We start from the raw sequence: 19,786 nt of genomic DNA, 5'->3' as shown, positions 1-19,786 counted from the left end.
TAAGAACTGCTGGACTAGATAGGCCATTTGCCTGATCTTGCAGGCTTTTTTACTCTTGTGGAAGTGAATTCTGTGGTTTAACTATGTGCTGTGTGAAGAAGCACTTATTTTTGTCTGCCCTTCGTCTTCCAACATTCAACTTCTATATTCTAGTGTTATGAGAGAGGGGAAGGCAAGCTTTTCTCTGTCCACCTTCTCCATACCATTAATAATTTTATACAGCTGTATCATGTCTCATCTTAGTCTCCTTTTCTGTAAACTGACAAACCCAAGTAATCATTCCTTATGGGTTGAGTTGCTCCATCCCCTTGATAGTTGTGGTTGCCCTTTTGACTGTTAAATAGCATAAGAGATAGATCCTTTCTGGAATCTGTCTGCAAAACTGGAGCAGAACTTCTACAAAACAGGACCTCCCCACTCCTTGTTCCTGCCACCAGTTCATTATCAATAATGTATGAACCATTGAGAGCATGAGAATCAGTGGGATTACACTTCCCTTGTATCTCTCTTAGCAGAGATTGTTCACCAGGGTAACCAAAGCAGTGTCAATCCTGAAATCTGGCTGAAATACAAACAGAAATGGAACTGGAAAATCCAGTCCATCCTTGAGAACTTTGCTTTCTTGGCTAGGAAGGGCAGGTTAGACTCTTGGGATTAAGTGTTGAGATCAAAACGAGCCATGGAAGGATGCCTTAGAACAGATTTCTTCAGCACAGAATAAAAAACACACACCCTTCTTTAGTTGTTGCTTTATCCTTGGGATTGGGGCATCCATCTCTAAGCAATATGTGGTGCTTAGGTCATTTCAGCTTCCTGGAGACATTTAAGGAGACAAGGGCTGGGTATCGTTTTTATTTTATTTTATTTTATTTTTTATTAAATTTGTATACCACCCTTCATCTGAAGACCACAGGGTGGTTCACAAAATACGAAATGAGAACACAAAATACATTTTAAAAAACAACCCTTCCAGAAACACATTCAAAAGGCCATAGATGGTTTAATCAGATGTGCCTCATGATGATTACGGGGTCCGGGCGATTCATATGGGGAGAGGCGGCCCTTGCCGCAAATCTCTGCTGCTATACATGAGAGAGAAAGTTCTAGTTTATTTTATACCATGTATGTGGCAAAAGAATGGGGTGGCCATACTGTGAAAATATGAGCGAAGTCAGAATGAAACTATCTCCTGTTGACCTTATGTTTGAAGCTTGGAGATGTAATTAGGGGAAACCGTACGGTTGGCTTAGAAAAATAACAATATTGTAGGCATGCAGAGGGAAAGCACGGATCTAGAAATATCTGCGGGATTAAAGAGTTATGAAAGAGAAACAAAGAATTAAAAGACGAAGCCTAGAGAAAACAACTCTAAGCACTATTGGCTGCTAGTGAAGGAGAGAGGCTCAACAATGACATGTCATTTTGCCAAAAAGCCCGATAGGAAAACTGCTAGCACTGAAGTCAAATTGTTTGCTATATGAAAAGAACAGCAGCCATGCAAATTGTTGTACAGTGGAACATTCAGAAAAGGCAAAATAGTATACGAATGGCCACTTTGGATTAATTGTAAGGGCTAAAAGAGGAAAGAAAGGAAGAAGACCCAAAACCTGGCAATGGTTTCCATCCATGCATACCTGTTTTCTGTGTGTTTAAGGGCAAAATTATGCAATTCCCTCCCCCCAGTCAAATCAACTGCAGTTTGCCTTGTGTCCCTGTGTATGTTCCTCCAGTCCTCATCGCTCGGCAGTCGACTCAGTGTGTGGCCGCCGTGAAAAAGGAAGATTCCATGCTAAGGTTCATTAGGAAAGGAAAATAAAACTACCAATATAATAATGCTGTTATGCAAATCAATGGCGAGACTGCTTTGGGAATACCGTGTACAGTGTACAGTTCTGGTCACCTCAGCTCAAAAAGGATATTGTACAGTTGGAAAAGGTTCAGAGAAGGGCAGCCAAAATGATCGAGGGGATGAAGCAACTCACCTATGAGGAAAGCACACACTTTTTAGTTTAGCAAAAAGGCAAGCAAGAGGTGGCATGATAGAAGTTTATAAAATTAAGCATGGCATGGAGGAAATGGATAGAGAAAAGTCTTTCTCCCTTTCTCCTAACACTTGAATTCGAGCCCATCTAACGAAGATGAATGTAGGAAGATTCAGGACAGATAAAAGAAGGTACTTATTCACACAGTGCATAAACTATGGAACTCACTTCTGCAGGAGGCAGTGATGGCCACTAACCTGGAGGGTCTTAAAAGAGGAATAGGAAAATTCATGGAGATGTCTTTCTTACCCCCTGCCCCATATGCTTTAGCAGACTTAAAAAATATAAGCACTGTGTGTATATCAATCAGTTTAGCCATACATTCATCTAGTGCCATCCACAGCTGTTTTATGCAACAAACATGCAAAACTGTTTGTTTCAGAGTTTGACGCTGGAGATGCAAGAGATGTCTGGGTCAGTGAATGCCCCACTGCTTTAAAAATATTACTGTATTTTTCACTCCATAAGACGCACCCGACTATAAGACTCACCTAGTTTTAGAGGAGGAGAACAAGAAAAAAAATAATTCTCTCCCTCTCTGCTCAGCGCCTCTCCAGCAGAGCGGGAGGAGAAATGGAAGGGGCTCAGTTTCTCTCCATTTCGCTGAAGCTCTCCTGGCTTCAGAGAAAGCTGTGCAGCCTGCATTCGCTCCATAAGACGCACACACATTTCCCCTTACTTTTTAGGAGGGGAAAAGTGCATCTTATAGAACGAAAAATTCGGTACATCTGTCACCAACTATTAAATAGTGGGGTCCTCCCCCCCCCCCACCTACCTGGCATTATTCACTTTAAACGTATGATTTAATGAAACTTTCCCACCACAAGCAATATGAGTGTTGCTGGATAGAAACTGGACTTGGCAGTTTCATCCTGTTCTTTCTGTTCAGTGATCTGGAGCTAGTGATTATAGACCCTGGGATTGCATTTTGCGATTATAGGGAATAGTTCTGTCAATGCTGCCCTAAACAACTTGGAGGAAGGGTGCAGTACGAACATGATAAGCAGATTATTGCAACACAAGTAAAGAGTGCTTCCTGTCCATAGCCTGGTGGGATGGCCTGGAATGCTGTCTCTTAATGGAGTCAGGGGGAGTCACTTTTGGGAAACTTTTGACTTCATGCCGCCTTAGATGTAGCAAGAACAGAGCAAGTGTACTGTCCTTAACTGGATGGGCAGACCTGATTTCCACCATCACAGTGTGCATGTTACACTTAAAAAACCCATTGATTCAAGTGGTAAAGATTCAAAGCATGTGTTCGAATCTCACCCATAAATGCCAGCAAAATTTAAATGTGCTCAACTTTGGTTTGATTCTTTTTTGTAGCTTCTAGGCAATTCAGTCAATTAAACCTCTCTCTCTCTCTCTCTCTCCCTCCCTCCCTCCCTCCCTCCCTCCCCCCACACATGCAAATAAGCACCATTGTTAGATTTACATCTTCATTTTCTTCTGTTCCAGATATTGATGAATGCTTGCAGAATGGCCGGATATGTAACAATGGTCGGTGCATAAACACAGACGGCAGCTTCCACTGTGTTTGCAACGCTGGCTTTCATGTGTCGGCTGATGGGAGAAACTGTGAAGGTTAGGGTCATCTAATTTCTTAAGAGTATTCTTCCTTTTATCCGTGTAATAACTGCCTTTGTGTGAATGTGTACACGGGCTGTCCTATCGCTGGGCAAGTAGGCAGCTTATCAGTAAAAACTATATAGTGTTTGAAATCATAGTCCTGTATAGAGGCCCTATATCCTCTTTCCAACTCCTAGCAATATTTTCCAGAAGTTTCACAACTGTTTCATAGGTGAGCAGCTAAGGAAGGGTTCAGAAAGGGATAGCCAGCAAAGCATTGTCTGGCCAGGCTCCTATGAGTGTGGTCTCCTCATGACTCAGGCCAAGGAACACACTGGAACTATAAGCTTTTATAAGACTCGGAGGACTTGTTGGCATAATGGTTCTCCTGGTTTTTTGGTTTGCTCTTTAGCTTTCCCCGTGAAAACTCACTCTTTACCTCTGAATCAGAGCAAACCTACTGAAAACCCAAATTGCCATTTGTTGTGCTTCAGCTTTCAAAAAGAGCCGGATTTTTGTGGGGAATAGTCTTTGGCTAAATAAATAAATAAATAAATAAATAAATAAATAAATAAATAAATAAATACTTAGTGCTTGGACACAGAGCTTTAAAGCACAGGCCTGTGCCTGGAAAGCCCAAGAAAACAGCTAAGTGTGTAAACCATTAAGTTTAGTGGGATTACTTCAAGTAGAACTAACATTGGATACAACCTCCTGTGAACAACTTTGCATGCCCAGTTATAGAGCCCCATTAGCAATGCCTGACGTGGTTTCTGCAAGACAATTAGTACTTCCCTCTAGCCCAGTGTTTCCCAAACTTGGGTCTCCAGATTTTTTTTTTAGACTACAATTCCCATCACCCCTGACCACTGGTCCTGCTAGCTAGGGATGATGGGAACTGCAGTCCAACAACAGCTGGAGACCTAAGTTTGAAACTGTGCTCTAGCCTGTCGTGGACAGTCTGCCCTTGAGAGGTCTGTACTAGCCGTATCATGAACTTGTAGCTATATTGAGTAATTAATATGCCTGATGGGATCTTATTGCAACATTTCCTGAGCTTTAAAGAGTTGCCTCTCTTTTAGGAAATGTAAACATAATTTGATGTGTTCTTACCTCCTAGACCCTTAACCTTTAAAAGAAGAAAAGAGAATGTTCTTTTATCATATTTCCCAAGGTTCTTGGGAGAGTTTCCAATGATCTGTTCATACATTAAAAAGAATTTCAGGCACTGGTTGTAGAAACATTTTTGGCAGAATATTATCTTAGTGATTCAGCTTGAAGATTTAATGCCAACATTCCTACTTGGGATAGATACACATTTTAAAAAATCATAAATTATTTTTGTCTGATTTAGAATGTAAGTGAAAAGTAAACATGCCATGTCTAGAGGAGTAATTTCAATGCAAGACAGCTGCAGTATTAAGAGAAGTATCTTGGTTTCAAATATAGTTCTAATGTCATTATGATCTAGAGGTAACTGCTAGTAGTAATTTTTGTTAATCTTTGGTAGAGACAGACCTTTTAGAAATCTGTATTTAATCCTACTTTTGTGGGGGAATGATCAAAAGTTCAGGCTGCTTTTGGGTATCATATCTGCATATCCATATCACTGAAATATATATCTGGAAACCCATCATAGCCTTTCAGTCTAACATCTGCCCCACCCCACCAAATCCCATGTGTTAACGGTAATGAGAACCAGTGAAATGCAGAGAACAATCTGCTAAAACATTTTTCATTCCACTAAGAACGCTGCCAAAATGTCTGTGAGCATATTGAATTGCGTCAGCTTCTGAAGTAATTGTCTCTGTTACACTATAATGGCCCAGTTTCCATGCCCAAATTCAATCATATACCTGTCTAAAGCCACGCAGTACATAAATGAAGATATTAAGAGTTAAGTCTTTTTGGCTGTGAATTTGATCTACACTCTGAACTTGGATTTCTTTTGGCCAAACATGATTCTGTATTTCATCTATTTGTTTAAATAGATGAAGGACCGAATAGAAAGATAGGAAATACTGTCAACAGGGGCTACAATCCTATGCAAATTTACATTGAGTAAGCATGTTGAATACATTGTGAGTTTCTTCTAAGTAAGTGTGTAGAGGATCAGGCCATATATCTTGTATTCTTGTAACTTGTTTTTTGTGTGTGTGTGCAATAGCACTCCTGGTTGACCTCATCTTTGATAGCCAATGTGCTATACAACATCCCATGTCAGGATATTATGTGTATAAACGTCTCTTTGCAAGGCAAGGTTTGGCAAGTTGGGTGGTAATATAAACCATGCCCATTAAGCCCCTTCCTGCTATGTAATTACCAGAAGAATGGAATCACTTGTTAAATCCAGGCACTGACTGTTGAAGAGAGAGGTTTGGGAAAACCTCCTGTAGCAGAGTTAAGGACAATGGCGATTGCTGCAAACACATTAAAAACTTGCTTAGATTTACATCTGCCCCCATCCACCTTTAAACAAATGGTCCCCATGAAAATACTTAGGCTAGAATAAATCACAGATACTTGGCTTTGCAAATAATATTTTAATCACAGTTTCCATAAGTTACAGCAAACAAATCTCCATCTGCTGGCAGTTAAACAAAGATGAAAAAAAGTTTCCAAATGACTTTAAAAGAAACGTGGTTTCCTTGCAAAAAGGACCATACAATCTTTGGGTTAGCAAAGATACAGGCTTTAAAATATCATTTTAGAGAGATTATGTTCACTTGCAGGGAGCCATGTTGCATAAAGAGATAGAGAGGATGCTGTGGACCTGCCCAGCTGCACCCACTCTGGTAACTTCAGGGCTCAGGTTAACACTTTCACGCATATCTAATCAACATGATGAATGTCTGCTTTTCTCCATGATTTTATAGATATGGATGAATGTAGCATACGGAATATGTGTCTTAATGGGATGTGCATCAATGAAGATGGAAGTTTCAAGTGCATTTGCAAACCTGGCTTTCAGCTAGCTTCAGATGGACGTTACTGCAGAGGTAAGAACCCAACTGCAAATGGTACCATGTGCTATATATTTGTGATGAGACATATGATGCTATGATGTGGTGGTGTTGGTTATAGCACGAGCATTTCTGGTGTCCTGACCTGTCCCCTTCAGTAAGATACTTTAGCCAAGGCTGGTTTCTATCCATCCATATGACTTGACATCAGACCAGTGCCTGATATTTAGTCCGCATAGATGGATTCCCATGTTGATTACAGGGATAGCCTGGCCATTAGGACCCTTATTTTCCCAGGGCATTTCCTGGGTTCCTGATGGCGCATTACAGTGTCTAGCAGTTGACAAAGAAAAGGGAAAACAAAAAAAAGAAAAAGAAAAATCTTGTTTCTTCTTCTGCTTCCCCTGCTTTATCTCATGTGCCTAAATAAGGTTGTAGTAATGAATGCTGAAAATTCTCTCAGAGCTATGACCCCCAAATTTCCCTAGGAAGAGAGTTTGACTGTTAAACCACTATGGAAATTATAGCTCTGTGAAGGAGGATCGGGGTCTCCTTACAACTGTCAGCACCCTTAACAAACGCCAGTTCCCAGGATCCTGTGATGTAAATCATGACTTTCCAAGTGGTATATTTCTTTGCTTAAGAGCCTCATTTCTAGCTCCAAGCAAGGGATCACATCGCAATAGCTTGCTCTCATTTTGCTATAGCAGCTATGTATTCCCCCACAGTGGACTAAAGAACCAGCAAATAAACGCTACATGATGTCATTACACTGTACTTTCATTCTTATGCCATAAGGAATCAAGTGCTTATAATTCTAATTTGTCCCATTTTCAGCAGGTTTGTAAGCACTAACCAGAAACAGGAGCAAGTAGTAAAAAATAAATTAAAAAATGAGCCAATTTTAAAACAGATTTAAAACAGGGATTTTCAGGGATTGAGGCATAAGTAGAAAGGTTTGTTGACAATATGAGAGGTTTGAAATCCCCCAGGTAAGCTAGCCTGTATCACACGTGACACTTCACTCCCCAAAGAGTTGCAAGGAACCAACAGGATGTAATGGCTTTGTTAGCCTGCTTTTAAGGTTGCAGTATTTGGCACACCTACCTGGGAACAGCATTAAAAACAGTGGGACTTGCTTCTGAGTAAACATGCACGGAATTGCATTACTCCTCTGAAGTCTTCTGCACCTTTGCCTGAGTGGCTAAATTCTTATACCCACTTCTGTGGGAGTAAATCCCATTGATACCTACTCCTAAGGAAAAATGCTTTGCAAATTTCATTGAACACAGTGAGAAAGATCTGAATAAACATGCATTGGATTGCACCTTAACTCAGTTTAAACCATATTGCCTATTGCATCTATTGAATCTATGGCGCCATAGCAGGTCAACTAGTGAATAGTCCCCAGCTCAGTGAGTTTTAGTCCCTCACATAATGGTCTAAAAATAGTTTGGTAATAATAATAGCAAATAAAACATTGCTTCTTGTCTGCTGTTACTTTCTGATTTTTAATATTGTCGTAAGTCTGGCACATAAAAAAACAGACGACTACTACGAATAACAGCATGCTTCAAACATTGAAAGCACTTGATTTCAGTGCAGCGGGCCTGTAACGTAGGGCAGTATTTTTATCCCTGCATTTGCAGAGCTGATACTGCAGTGCTAGTATATTGGTAAAAGGGTTAACCTTTGGGTCAGAAAGTTGTTCATGTATTTTTACCTTTGTAAATATATAGTACAAACTACACTGTGGCGGGTGGCGCTGTGGGTAAAACCTCAGTGCCTAGGACTTGCTGATTGTATGGCCGGCGGTTTGAATCCCCGCGGCGGGGTGAGCTCCCGTCGTTCAGTCCCAGCTCCTGCCCACCTAGCAGTTCGAAAGCACCCCTAAGTGCAAATAGATAAATAGGTACCGCTTTATAGCGGGAAGGTAAACAGCGTTTCCGTGTGCTGCGCTGGTGCCGGCTCGCCAGAGCAGCTTCATCACTCTGGCCACGTGACCCGGAAGTGTCTGCGGACAGCGCTGGCCCCCGGCCTCTTAAGTGAGATGAGCGCACAACCCTAGAGTCTGTCAAGACTGGCCCGTACGGGCAGGGGTACCTTTACCTTTACCTTTACCCTGTTTCTGGCACCGGTAATAGTAGATGATGCCACTGGGGATGTGTTTCATAAGCATTTAGTTTGGGACTTAAACAATGAGTGAATTTGTTTGGATTTGAAACAAGCAAACAAGTGAAAGCATTGAAACCATTCAACATAAAGAGACATCACATTCATAGAAAGAAACTCCCTTGTTCAGTTCAGTGTGTCAAAGCCAAATGGGAGAGAGTATTCTTCCAAAAAGGTGTGTCTAGCAGCAGTGCATCAAATGAGAAGTATTTTGATTTTTTTCCAAAATCGCAAGCTGTTCAGCTAATAATTCCAGTTGAAAACTGGAACTGTTTTATAGTGCTTCCCCCTTCTTATACCTTTCAACGCTTGTAGAAAGCCTTATAGTCAAAGTGTTAAGCACGTAAATGTGTTCAAGTCTAGACTTCTGGATCAGTTAGGCCGTTCTGTCTCCAGAGATTTGAAGAGCCGAGATTTGAGAGACACTTCATACTTCTATCCTTCTCATTTTTTTAAAAAAACAAAACCCATCCCCAGATTTGTGAGTAGTGGGATTCTGCTATGCTTGAAGATAAGCAACAGCTAAGGTTTCTACCTTCTTGGGACCACATTTTGTCCATGCATTTTTTAATACAGGAATTTATATTCCACTTTTTCTGTATAAAATAAACTCAAAGTGGCATATAGAAAAAGTTCACAAAACAAAGAAAACACAATAGAAACAGTTCAAATTGCTGTAATCATCATCATCATCAAACCTTTTACAGTGGTGCCTCGCAAGACGAAATTAATCCGTTCCGTGAGGCTCTTCATATAGCGGTTTTTTCGTCTTGCGAAGCAAGCCCATTGACAGCTTAGTGGATTAGCGGTTTAGCGGCTTTTAGCGGATCAGCTGATAAGCGGCTTATCAGCGGATCAGCTGATAAGCGGCTTAGGGCTTAGGAAAAGGAGGGGGGGAGGGAAAAAACCCCGCAGGAACTCGCAAGATATTTTCGTCTTGCGAAGCAAGCCCATAGGGAAATTCGTTTTGCGAAGCGCCTCCAAAACGGAAAACCCTTTCGTCTAGCGGGTTTTCCGTCTTGCGAGGCGTTCGTCTTGTGGGGCACCACTGTATTGGCTTCACATACAAACATCCAAAACAAATCAATACAGAATTACCACTTCCCCAGTGGCACAAAACATTTGCTAAAAGAAAGGAGGAGGCAGAGCAGTCTATCATCACATCTCTTGGTCTCCAGGGAGATCAGACGTCTGCAGTGTATTTCAACGATGAAAAACCAGATAGAGATATTTAGCCACTAACTTGGTGAGCTCCTGATCATTCCCCAGTAATAGAAAATGTATGACCTCCGACTCTGGTTTCCATTTGGGGATACAGAGTTGATCTAGAAATTGCTGACGGAGATCAGCATATAGTTTACAATTGAGAGCCATGTGTGTAAGGGTGGTAATATACAGGCAGTGACCATTTTGTGTGTGTTCAATTGATGCATGACTGCTGACTCGTGGGTCCTTTTGGACCCAGAATGGGGCAGGGTGGGCTTATGCGTGCTTTGCTGACGTGTGCAGGGGCCAGGAACACAACCCCCATGCAAATCAGGGGGTGCTTGTACCACAATAAAACCACGAGTAGGATGAAACAACGCAGCATGAAAAACAGGGACACAATTTTAACCAACGCTGAAAGCTTGGTAAAATAAAAAAGGCCTTTGCAGTTTGGCCCTAGGGCTCACCTTCTAAAATCCATTTATTGTTTGAATAGAGGCAAATAAAACGTTAAGATAATGGCCAATTTGGAAACTGCAGAAAGGCTTAATTTGTTCACCTTTCTGGCCCAAGGCGGGAGGTTGGATGCGAATGTGTCTTAGGCATACATATATTAAAATACAATCAGAACACCAACTCTTGGATCAGCAACACCATTCTTGGTGCCAAACAACACAAGCTAAGTAAAACACAGAGGTGTTTTGCTCTGTACTTGCCCTTTTAAGGTTGAGGGGTGAAAAGAAGAAAATGTCACACATGCCGATTTTTGTGTATATTAAGGCGAGCTGTTACGATGTGATTACATTGTGAAATGTTACACATCCTCCCACACAAGATTTCAAAAATATCCCCTTCTTTAATCCTTAGGTGTTTTTTTTAGAAAAGTAGATGATCACTATAGCAGGGGGGAAAATGTTGTTTGCTTCCTGCTGGGACACAGGTTTTTTTTTTTTTCAAAAGCTTGAGTAATTTGGCATACGAATTCAAAGAGTGATTGGTACCAAATCGTTTTCCAATTTGGTAAATGCTGGGGGACATGCTGTGTGGTACAGTGTTGCAGAACAAAGGCAAAATTATGTGAAGTTGGAAGACCTCAAACACAGAAGCAGCCAATGTTATGCCCTGCAGATGTTTCAGGCTACAATTCCATTCATCCATGGATGTTGGTCATGCTGGTTGAGGCTGATGGGAATTGTATTCCACAACACCTGAAAGGCACGGTGTTGGTTGGCCTAACCGCCTGCCCCAAACAGAATATCCTACATATTTGCCATAGGAATGGAGGAAAGTGCCTTTTTATTGGTAGTATAAGGGACGCGGGTGGCGCTGTGGGTTAAACCATAGAGTCTAGGACTTGCCTATCAGAAGGTCGTCTGTTCGAATCCCCGCGACGGGGTGAGCTCCCGTTGCTCGGTCCCTGCTCCTGCCAATCTAGCAGTTCGAAAGCACGTCAAAGTGCAAGTAGATAAATAGGTACCACTCCGGCAGGAAGGTAAACGGTGTTTCCGTGTGCTGCTCTGGTTCGCCAGAAGCGGCTTAGTCATGCTGGCCACATGACCCGGAAGCTGTATGCCGGCTCCCTTGGCCAATAAAGCGAGATGAGTGCCACAACCCCAGAGTCGGCCACGACTGGACCTAATGGTCAGGGGTCCCTTTACTTTACTAGGTAGTATTGTCTATATTGGCTGGCAGCAGCTATCCAGGGTTTCCGACAGGAGTCTACCCCAGCCCTACCTGGAAGTGCCAGGGATTAAACTTAGGATCTTTAGTGGAAGGGCCCATAGCTCAGTTATAGAGCATCTGCTTTACATGCAGAAAGTCTCAGGTTCAACCTCAGGATCTCCCAAGTAGGGCTGGCAATGAAACCACTAGATGGACCAATGGGCTCACTCATTCCAAGGAAACTTCCTATGTCTGAACTGCACCCAAAAAGCTTGTACCAGCTTGCTGTCTATGACAGACACAATTAGACCCAGCCACCCAAGTTGTGGGCAAGGCAGAGGTGGTCCACAATCATCAGAAGGAACAGCTTCACAGAGCACTTACCAGTCCATTGAGCTTAGATCACTAAAAAGTGTTCTTTGCGAAAATAATATTACAATCATACCTCGGAAGTCGAACAAAATCCGTTCTGGAAATCCATTCGACTTCCAAAGCGTGGCTTCTGATTGGCTGCAGGAACTTCCTGCAGCCAATTGGAAGCCCCAGAAGCCCCGTTGGACGTCTGGCTTCCAAAAGAACGTTCAAAAACCGAAACACTCACTTCCGGTTTTCAATCGTTCAGGAACCAGAACATTTGACTCCCAAGGTGCTTGGGAGCTGAGGTATGACTATATAACACAAATAGCACTTTTAAAAGCAATACAGAGTAAAACAATGTAATAAAATTTGTTAAAATCCAGCAGGAGAAATCACACAGTAGTTGCTTAGATCAGTGAATAAAACTGACTGAGATACTTTTGGGCATCACCTGACCCCTCTACTCCCCAGCTTCTGATTGTTGATTCTATTCATTCCATTTCTTGCCTCACTTTTCCTATAAGGTCCCAGGGCGGCTTACAACAATAAAATATACAATGGAAAACAATTCTGTTTTCCATACAATACAAACATTTAAAAATACTTCCAATGCAGACTGAGATAAGTACCGGTGTGTCACTAGGTGGGTTGGTGCCACAACACTAAAGGCCCAATTCCTCTAGCATTCAAAATGGACCTTCTGATAAGATGGTATCTCATTTAGAGCACAGTGATCAATAGAGTATACCGTATTTTTCGTCCCATAGGACGCTCCGTCCCATAGGACGCACCTAGTTTTTTGGGGGGGAAATAAAGGAAAAAAACTTTTCCTTTATTTCCCCCCCAAAAGCAGGTCAGGAAACCGAACCAGGTCGAGGAACGGCGCTGCGCATCCCTGAGCTTGTGGGGCTGGCCGATGTCTGCCTCAGGCGGCAGGCTGCTATCCGCAGCGTGGGGAGCCCTGCGGGGAACCCCTGCAGGGCTCCCGACGCTGCGGATGTCTGCCCGGCGCGCGGGGCGCTCTGCTTCAGGGCGCCCTGCCTTCCGGCGGCAGGCTGCTATCCGCAGCGTGGGGAGCCCTGCCGGACCTCCTGTAGGGCTGCCCAGGCTGCGGATGTGCTCCTGAAGCGCTGGGCGCTCTGCTTTCAGGGCGCCCGACGCTCCGGGAAGCAGGCTGCTATCCGCAGCCTAGACAGCCCTGCCGGACCTCCTGCAGGGCTGCCCAGGCTGCGGATGTCTTCCTGAAGCCTGGAGAGCGAGAGGGGTCGGTGCGCACCGACCCCTCTCGCTCTCCAAGCTTCAGCGAAAGCCTGCATTCGCCCCATAGGACGCACCCAGATTTCCCCTTCATTTTTGGAGGGGAAAAAGTGCGTCCTATGGGGCGAAAAATACGGTATATAGGGTTGCCATATTTCAATAGTTGTTGAGGGTTTTATTGGCCAAAGTTTTTTTTGGCCAGGGTACACTTTTATTCCTTCACATTATAGGCCTACTTCAGCATAACTCCTGTCAGGTTTCAACCTTATTTCTAAAACCTCGAAGAAGGGGACTGTATGTCCTTTCTAGGCTTCTCCCTGTTGGATTCTGCCTGTGTTGTCTGCCAGGCACTTCTACAAAGTGACTCCCAGGTCCTGGGAGAACCAAGCATCTATTTAAGCTTGATAGAAAAGAGATTTGGCAATTAAGAATTTTTGCCCTCTTGTGAAACACTATCCAAATGGTTTTTATTCCTCCCTCCCATAGTTTTCTTGCATATGTATCATTCGTTTTTGGATTATTGTTCTCCTGGGATTGTATGAAAATATATCCTTTGTGAAGGAGGAACATTCAATTCGGAGGTTTTATAATTATCCCGCTCAGAGAATGGGACAGCTTCCTCTGAATTATGCTTTTGTTTCATGGGATGAGCTAATGTTGTTTTAAGTTACTTTTGCTAAGTAACAAGTTATTGAATGAATTCCCTTTTCTCTTTTATCTGGATACACTATGAATAAGCAAAATGGAATATGCACATATCAGCTCAAGTAAATGAAAACTGCTTTACTTTTTAATTTCTTATGTAACCTATTCTGTTCTTTGGCAGACATTGACGAGTGTGAGACATCTGGAATATGCATGAATGGGCACTGTGTGAATACCGAAGGCTCCTTCCGATGTGAATGTCTCCCTGGCCTTGCCGTTGGACTGGATGGGCGTGTATGTGTTGGTAAGTGTGTATGCCGGCAGCTACAATTCAGTTCTAGATTAAAAACCACAAATAGTTGTAGAACATGCCATCTGTCTGTGACTCATAAACTAGCTCAGGTAGAAAAGTGTTACGCTAGGATATGTCTTTGGTAAGTCTCTGTGAGAAGGGAGTCTCTACAATGAGGGGACCATCAAGACCAGGCTTCCTCAACCTCAGCCCTCCAGATGTTTTTTGGCCTACAACTCCCATGATCCCTAGCTAGCAGGACCAGTGGTCAGGGATGATGGGAACTGTAGTACCAAAACATCTGGAGGGCCAAAGTTGAGGAAGCCTGATCAAGACCATGTGCTCCTGCTTTCCTAACAAACACAGAACAAGATAGGTACTATGCAACATAATTTTTGACATGTTATATCCTGCTTTTTGCTCATCGTGGAACCTGAGGAGGCATTTGTGTGGTTCCCCAGAAGAAACTCATTGAGGCCCTTTTTGTTTCAGCAAGGTTGTGGCTTCATACGCCTTCAGACCACACCCTAGCCAAGCAAAACTAACTTTCCTCTGCATTTTAAGTCCTTGACTAAAAAGTGCAAAGAGAGGAAGCTGAATTGTTTTATTAAGCAGAGTGTGAAGCCTTCAGGGAGGTTGTATCTCAAAGAGGTTGAAGCATCTAAAGTTAAGCTAAATTACTTGACAACCTTTTCATTTGTTCTGCAGCTGGGATTATCCAAAGTTGGTCAGACTTGCCTTGTTACATTTGGAGTAATACTTTTCAAGAACATATGTATTATAACTAAGACCAGTGGGGGATTTTTTAATATATATATTTAAAAACTCTATTTGCTTGGCAGTAATGAATGTTTTCCATAGCTCAGCATTTAGACAATAAAAGGAATAGGGGGGTGCAGAAGAGGAGAAGCTGGGGGCGAGGTGTAGAACAGTTTATGAAACCTAGCCTTAGCGGTGTGGCGTTTTTCTACAACTTTGTGGCATTATTGTTGTTGAATTGGTTATCTTATTGGCTATTTCTCTCTCTGTCTCTCATTTAGATACACATATGCGAAGCACATGCTATGGTGAATACAGGAGAGGTCAATGTGTTAAACCATTATCTGGAGCCGTCACTAAATCAGAATGTTGTTGTGCCAACACTGATTATGCATTTGGAGAACCTTGCCGGCCTTGTCCCGCACAAAGTTCAGGTACAACATGATTTAGATTTGCGTCTTTCTGTCATAATTTTAAAAGTGTTCAAAATTGCCACAGCAGGCCACACTCTAATAATGTCTTAATAGTAGGTACCTTTTAAAAATCTTACATGACTTATATACTGCTGTGCACTTTTAAAAACCTCTACTTAGTGTATTGAGCAGCTGAGGGGGAAAGCTGTTTGCTTGTGAAACTGCATAGGTCATGAGTCATGATCGATGAATTTTTCTAGTGAATATTCCTTAGAATTTGATAGTATGAATTCCTATAGTGAAAGTCGATTGCAGATTCTATTTTGGTACATTTCTACATATTTTGTGGATTATATATTTTTTCTTTACTTTCGAATTTGTGTATCTTCATGACATAAAATTTGGCATTCATTTAAAGGTGCATAAAATGTTTGCACCTCCCCAGCTTATGGCCTTCTTATTCACTGTGTTTCAAGAGAAATTTCAACCTGATATGTGCCTCATTTTGGAGAGAAATCACAACCTGATGTGTGACAAGAGTCTTTTCTGTTACCACAAATTGCGCTAGGCAAGATTTCCAACAAATCTTGTTCCAATGGCAGATAATAATAATAATAATAATAATAATAATAATCCATAAATTTGTGTGGCACTTTATGAAGGATTAGATATTGTAAGCTTCTCAGTACCCTGTCTCAGGGATTTTGCCGTCTAAAATTAGATGCATCAGAGAACAGAGGAAGGGGGAGAAACAAAAATGTATTGCAAGGTATTGCAGTTTCTTTTCAGAACATGGAAAAAGCCAAATAATTTACATATATTTATGCTTGTAAGTTATGGATGCATTATATCTATCTATCTATCTATCTATCTATAGATATTTCTCACAAACAAAAAAGGGAATCTCTGTTCAGATTGTATGCATTTTTTAAAATTATAAACTCCCACTGTAGCCTCTTGGCCAAATATCTCAGAAAAACAGTATTCTGGAATGTCTAGCACTGAAATTGGCTCACTGGTTTTGAGGAAAAAGTACCTTGAGAAGCTTGTGCATTTTTAACCTTTATTTTAATTGGCAGTTTTAAGACAGAGACAGAGAATAAAGATCACTTGAAACCAATTAAGCTGGCTTTAGCTGATGTGCAAGCTTTAAGGAGGAATTGTGGTCCACTGTTTCACTCTAGGCCACGTTAGTTAAAATAACAGCAAAAATGCTGGGAAGTTATCAGACCAGGAAAAGGTCTTTGCAGCACTGTCTGCTGCTATCGGCTCCCCCTTTGTAACTTACACAGCAGAGCTGAAACGTTTTGTAAATGTAAATGGCCCAATGCCATTAACTTCTGTTTTGTATTTGAATTAATTTAACAGAACATTTGCACATGTGGAAACAATTTATTCTGGGCTGTTCTGCGCACCTCTCCTATTGTTAAAGATGCCAGCTCATGGAGGGTAAAATATAGGACAGCTTTCAGCTTTTGATTTTCAGGTTGTGGGTGTGGGGCAGGGGGTTGGAAGAGTGGCTTTTTTCAGGAAATGCATATTGTGGTGTGAACTTGCAGCTCTCGGAAGGAAGACTTCATATGTCTGCTCTGAATGAATAGGGCCATGCACTTAAAACAGATGACTTCCCCTATGAATCCTGGGAACTAGACGGATGACATGACAGCTCTTGCAACCTGTGAACAGATCGCTTTCAGGCGAAAATAATGTATAGACAAATTTAATGATATTTGGAAAGTATTTATTGGAACCATAGTGACTCGTGAACTGATGTAGATACATGAGGGGATATCTATTTACATATACAGTGGTACCTAGAGTTACATACGCTTCAGGTTACATACGCTTCAGGTTACAGACTCCGCTAACCCAGAAATAGTACCTTAGGTTAAGAACTTTGCTTCAGGATGAGAACAGAAATCATGCAGCAGCGGCGGCACTGCAACAGCGGGAGGCCCCATTAGCTAAAGTGGTGCTTCAGATTAAGAACAGTTTCAGGTTAAGAACGGACCTCCGGAACGAATTAAGTACTTAACTCGAGGTACCACTGTAGTTTTGTAACTCTAATTACATTTTAGTGTTACTTCTTTATTGTTGCTATTCTCTGTTTTCTTTTGCTTCTTTTTCTATTTACTTTAATCTACTGCAAAATTTTCAATTGCATATATAAATATTTTTAAAAAGAATCCTGGGAACTATATGTCCCCTCTCAGAGCTGCAGTTTTCAGTGCCCTTAACAAACTACAGTTCCCAGGATTCTTTGGAGGGCAGGGAGCCATGTGCTTTGAATGTACAGTGTGGGTCTATCCAGGCTAGACATTGAAGTATGGGAAATGAGGACGTGGTTTTGTCCAAAACAGCTGGCAGGCCAACCTCTGAGGTCCAGATGGCTTAATTTGGCCCACGGGCCAAAGGTTTCCCACACCTGTTCTAGATTGATTTCAATTTAGGTGGGAGCAGCAATGTAGCTTCAGACCGGGTCACCAGTTCCAACTTCAAGCAAAGATTATTGGTATTATAAAAGCTCTGTTCTGACACGGTTGTTTTGAAAGAGCTGAATGCATCTATTAAAGCAAGCTTCCTCAAACTCAGCCCTCCATATTTTTTTGGCCTACAACTCCCATGATCCCTAGCCAGTGGTCAGGGGATGATAGGAATTGTAGTCTCAAAACATCTGGAGGGCCGAGTTTGAGGAAGCCTGTATTAAAGTGTTAAAACACTTTAAACACTTAAAACACTTGTTTGATTTGATGTATTTTTCTCCCCAGAGGAGTACCGTGCACTTTGTAGCAGTGGCCCAGGCATTACAGCAGCAGGAACAGGTATGGTTGTGCAAAACCAGTGGGTAATGGCGTTATTTGAGGAAAGGATTGTATAAACTAACGTGATTACTAATAATTGTAATAGGGAAGGACCGTAGCTCAGTGGTAGATAATCTGCTTTGCATGCAGAAAGTCCCAGGTTCAGTCCTCATCCTCTCCAGGTAGGGCTGGGAAACATCTTTGCTGCCAGTTAGCATAGACCAGGGTTTCCCAAACTTGGGTCTCCAGTTGTTTTGGACTACAGTTCCCATCATCCCTGACCATTGGTCCTGCTAGGTAGGGATCCTGGGAACTGCAGTTCAAAAACAGCTGGAGACCCAAGTTTAGGAAACCCTGGCATAGACAATAATGAACTAGATGACTCAGTATAAGACAGCTTCCTATGTTCCTACTGTTCTGAAAGAATTAAAAATTAGGGATAGACAGATTCATCTGTTATTTCTGGGTATGTGCACAATTTCACATGGGTTTATTCATAAGTCCTTTGCCTTTTTAGTATTAATCTGTGGTTTTCTAAGAATTAAAGAACACATGAAACTTCATATTTAAATACCTTTTAAAATTTATTTAAAAGAGAGCTGGTGTTGAGTAGTGGTTAGGGTGCTAGTGTAGGATCTGTAGACCAGGATTCAAATCCCAACTCTAAGTCCAGTGGGTGACTTTGGGCCTGTCTCTCATCCTTACCTACATCACAGGGTTGTTGTGAGGCTAAAAGAAGAAAGGGGGCGAAGTATGTATGCCACCTTTGATATCTGTTTTGAGCCAAGAAATGGAGCACACAATTTGGAGAAGTGTGAATTCTGAGCCATATGTTGGTCCGGGTGGGAGTAGAGTGGAATACAAATTAGGGCCAATTTGCTTAAAAATATGGACTAAAGAAAATGATCCTCCCATCAGGGTGAAAAATAATAATCTTGACGCCTTCCGTTTTCTAGATATCAATGAATGCGCACTGGATCCTGACATTTGCCCCAATGGAATATGTGAAAATCTGCGCGGAACCTACAAATGCATTTGTAATTTTGGGTACGAAGTGGATTCATCTGGGAAAAACTGCTTAGGTATGAAGTTTCCTATCTTACTATCTAACACATTCCTGTATGGTGCCTCATTGTTCTGCTTTAGTTCCATCTAGTGTTTCTGATTTGTCTATCTTGTTTCTTCCTGGTATTTTAGCTAGCTTCTTTCCCATCTTTGTAATCCTGTCTTCCTAGTTAACAGATGGCCAGATACTAATTCAATCGCCATATTTTGGAGGGTTCCCCCCCACCTCCATGTAAAATAGGCTGGAGGGATTCTGAATGGTGGGGAAGGGTATAGCTCAGTGGTACAGCATCTTTGCTTCATGCAGACAGTCTCAGGGTCAACCCCTTCCATCTCCAGGTAGGGCTGTGAGACATTCACTTTGTGAAACCCTGGAGAGCCAGTTTTTCTTTTTTATTTCTTTATCAAAAAGATTTATGAAAATAATATAATAGTATGATAATGTGTAAAATATAACAAGTGTAATTCAGGTTTTTTGAGAATATTCAGAAGTCTACTTTAGGTCTTTTTAAATTTCTTGTATTCTTTTTTTTAAAAAAATTGTTTGTATGGGATGGGATATACCGTATTTTTCGCTCTATAA

The 19,786-nt window shown here is 41.8% G+C and overlaps 1 protein-coding gene across 3 annotated transcripts in view; it reads left to right on the top strand.

Annotated features, from left to right (window-relative positions):
• FBN1 (fibrillin 1) overlaps positions 1–19,786 on the top strand; it is a 215,608-nt gene that overhangs the window by 98,587 nt on the left and 97,235 nt on the right. For all 3 annotated transcript variants that reach the window (XM_079953094.1, XM_079953095.1, XM_079953096.1), the window contains 6 exons: positions 3,501–3,626; positions 6,488–6,610; positions 14,055–14,177; positions 15,206–15,358; positions 18,106–18,159; positions 19,095–19,220. In XM_079953094.1, coding sequence (XP_079809220.1) covers positions 3,501–3,626; positions 6,488–6,610; positions 14,055–14,177; positions 15,206–15,358; positions 18,106–18,159; positions 19,095–19,220 — 705 coding nt within the window. The remainder of the gene's footprint in view (positions 1–3,500; positions 3,627–6,487; positions 6,611–14,054; positions 14,178–15,205; positions 15,359–18,105; positions 18,160–19,094; positions 19,221–19,786) is intronic.

Source organism: Podarcis cretensis (assembly GCF_951804945.1).
Source record: "Podarcis cretensis genome assembly, chromosome: 14".
Classification (NCBI taxonomy): Eukaryota; Metazoa; Chordata; class Lepidosauria; order Squamata; family Lacertidae; genus Podarcis; species Podarcis cretensis.
Note: the sequence above shows the minus strand (reverse complement) of the source record. Positions and strands in the feature narration are given on the sequence as shown.